Source organism: Malus domestica, chromosome 04, assembly GCF_042453785.1.
Source record: "Malus domestica chromosome 04, GDT2T_hap1".
In the NCBI taxonomy this organism is placed as follows: domain Eukaryota; kingdom Viridiplantae; phylum Streptophyta; class Magnoliopsida; order Rosales; family Rosaceae; genus Malus; species Malus domestica.
In genome coordinates this window covers 2,839,153-2,841,954 of record NC_091664.1, presented here as the reverse complement: position 1 = coordinate 2,841,954, position 2,802 = coordinate 2,839,153, and the positions used below count along the sequence as shown (strand labels likewise).

The 2,802-nt window shown below is 36.6% G+C and overlaps 1 protein-coding gene across 1 annotated transcript; it reads left to right on the top strand.

The window, feature by feature from the left end:
* The first annotated feature begins 294 nt into the window (after positions 1-294).
* Positions 295-2,430, top strand: LOC114824317 (rho GDP-dissociation inhibitor 1-like). Its single transcript, XM_029100832.2, has 5 exons — positions 295-1,138; positions 1,259-1,325; positions 1,435-1,653; positions 1,816-1,940; positions 2,041-2,430. The coding sequence occupies exons 1-5, from the start codon at positions 869-871 to the stop codon at positions 2,119-2,121; spliced, it is 762 nt and encodes a 253-aa protein (XP_028956665.1). The 5' UTR covers positions 295-868; the 3' UTR covers positions 2,122-2,430.
* The last annotated feature ends 372 nt before the right edge of the window (positions 2,431-2,802 follow it).

The following is a 2,802-nucleotide window of genomic DNA, read 5'->3' as shown; positions in this document are numbered from 1 at the left end:
TGGTCGTAATTAAATATAAGATGAGAGAATCGGTTAAGGTTGTTTGGACATATGAACCGAAGACCTGTAGAGGTCTGGTTAGAAAATGCGATTATGAGACAAAAGCTATGCGGGGTAGAGAAAGACCTAATAAGATTTTGAAAAAGACTTTAAGAAAAGACATAAAGTATTTGGAAGACTTGATGCACAATCAGGCGCAGTGACGTTTTAAGATTCATACAGTCGATCCCACTTAGTCAAATAAAACTTTGTTGTTGTTGTTGATAATTATTGGACAAACGAAAATGCTCTCTTAATCATCTGATGACCAAAAGAGCGGAACTCTTGGCTGAACATGAAAGGTGTGCTTTTACATTTGTGTTTTCATCTACATGTTATCCTGCATACTGCTTTTCTTTTCTGATCATCATGACTTCACGCTGCTCCTTTGATCATGTTAATCATGACTCCCATGCTTCTTTGTACAATTGAACAATTTTCTCCTCCTTTTTTTTTAACATTTTTTAATATAAAGGGAACAAATTGTACCAGAAAATAATTTGTAATCAACCAGAATGTGCATACTGCATAGCATACGCATAGGGGGTAAAATGGTCAGTTCAATCTCAATCACCTAGTGCCATCCAAGCTTAGCAGTTTGTCCTCCAACATTATATATAACACACATTCAACTGCATACAATTCGCTCCAAATCCTCTTCTCATACAATACTTTGTACAATATAATCCGACGTCGTATTCCGTAGTTCCCTGCACAGATAGAGAGAAACCGAGTGAATTAAAGCATCCAGTCCAATCCAACCAAACCTTTGTTTACACTCTTCTTCACCCATCCTTTCCTCCATCTTTTCGTGCTTTTTTTGGTAAAAATGTCGGCAGCTGTGGGCGCTATTTCTGCAACCAAAGGTGCAACTTTCAATTCTCAAATGGCAGAAGAGGAGCTCGTTAACAGTGACAAGAAAAACATGGCTGCAAGTGTTGAAAAACCGAGCCAGCTGCTACCCAAAGGTGACGATGGTCATAGTGATGAGGTTGATCTGGATGAAGAGGACGATGAGGTCGCCGCATTGGAATCGGAAAAGGATCAGTTGGTTCTTGGCCCTCAGTTTTCTCTCAAGGAGCAGCTTGAGAAAGATAAAGTACGTCACTATTTTTTTACTTCATTATGTCAGTTTTACATTGCATGGTTAATTTGTACGTTTTTCTTCTTTTTTGTCTGTTACTATAATATTGTTCATTACGTTTATAATTCTTCAAAGGATGATGAGAGTTTGAGGAAATGGAAGGAGCAACTTCTTGGGAGTGTTGATCTCTCTGCTGTTGGAGGTGTTTAACTGATTTTCTCTTATCTTTTTAAATAAACTTCTAAATGTTTTGAAAATCTATGATTTCTACTGAGTGGAGAAATTAATTCCAAGTGTTTGAAATTGATCAGAGAGTAAAGAACCGGAAGTGAGGGTACTAAGTCTCACAATCGTCTGCCGGGGCCGGCCGGATCTTGTCCTGCCGATCCCGCTTACTCACAAACCCAAGAGCAGTCTGTTCACACTCAAAGAAGGATGCCAGTACCGCATCAAATTCACATTCTCCGTCTCCAAAAACATCGTCTCAGGCCTCAAGTACACCAACACTGTGTGGAAGACTGGTGTTAGAGGTAAAAACTGAATCATAATCATATATAATCACATTATTGATATTAGCCAGTAATTTTACAGTCTAGCGGTATTCATTTCCACTTATAAATAAGATGTCTTAAATTCAACTTCCATGAATGATTGACGAGTTCGATACAATATCCTTCTAAACTTTTTGACAGTGGACAATTCAAAGAGAATGCTTGGAACATTTAGTCCTCAAGAAGAACCTTATATATATGAGACTGCAGAAGATACTGTTCCTGCAAGCATATTTGCCAGGGGCTGGTATTGTGTGAGAACCAAAGTAAGTTTTAATTTCAACATCACTAATTAGAGATACACACACACACACACACATGTAATTAACTTTGATTTGGTAATTAATTTGTTTCTGTTTGTTTCAGTTTTTGGATGATGATGGAAAGTGCTATTTGGACATGAGCTACTACTTTGAAATCCAGAAGAACTGGCCAAAATCCACTTGAAACTAATTTCCATCTGTTTTTCAGCAATTAATATTGGCTTAATCAAATGACCATGCGGTACATTGTGTTGTTTAGTGAAGTTTTCCAGTCTATAAGTTAATTATCTTTGTCATCCATCTTTGAGATTGGCAATTGATGCTTCAAATGAACCTTTTCAGCTGTGAGATGATGTTCTTCCTCCTCTCATGTTGTTGTATCTTGTAATCATACTGAGCACAATCCAATCCATATGTTTATGTGATTCAATAAGAAAGCACTGTACCAAGACATGCATGCTTTTTAATGAATTTCTTTTCCTTTTCTGTTTCACTCTTCTATTTTGCTATTTTATGTTTTTGTCGGTGGTCCACTACTAATTACATAGATATTATCTCAACTTAATCAATTAACCACTGCACAATCCGAGAACAATTGAATTTTATCACAAAATTAAGGTTTCAGTGGAATTACGAGTGGAACCATTTAATATAAATTGCAGTTTATTCTCTCAAATCTCTAATGTAGGACTAGATTCTTCAAGACAAGTGAGGACCTCAAGTGCAAGGATGAATACCGTTAACCAATTGCTTGCCCTTCTTTCCTATTTCAATTTTTTATTTTATTTTTTGATAATTAAGCTCTGATAGTGTGAATGGTTCCCCACCAAAGATGCTTCAAACATGTAATTGATAAATTTGTGAA

Coding starts and splice junctions, on each gene's coding strand:
- LOC114824317 (XM_029100832.2), top strand. CDS start 869: ATGTCGGCAGCTGTGGGCGCTATTTCTGCAACCAAAGGTGCAACTTTC. Junction 1,139..1,258: donor AGCAGCTTGAGAAAGATAAA/GTACGTCACTAT, acceptor AATTCTTCAAAG/GATGATGAGAGTTTGAGGAA. Junction 1,941..2,040: donor GGTATTGTGTGAGAACCAAA/GTAAGTTTTAAT, acceptor TGTTTGTTTCAG/TTTTTGGATGATGATGGAAA.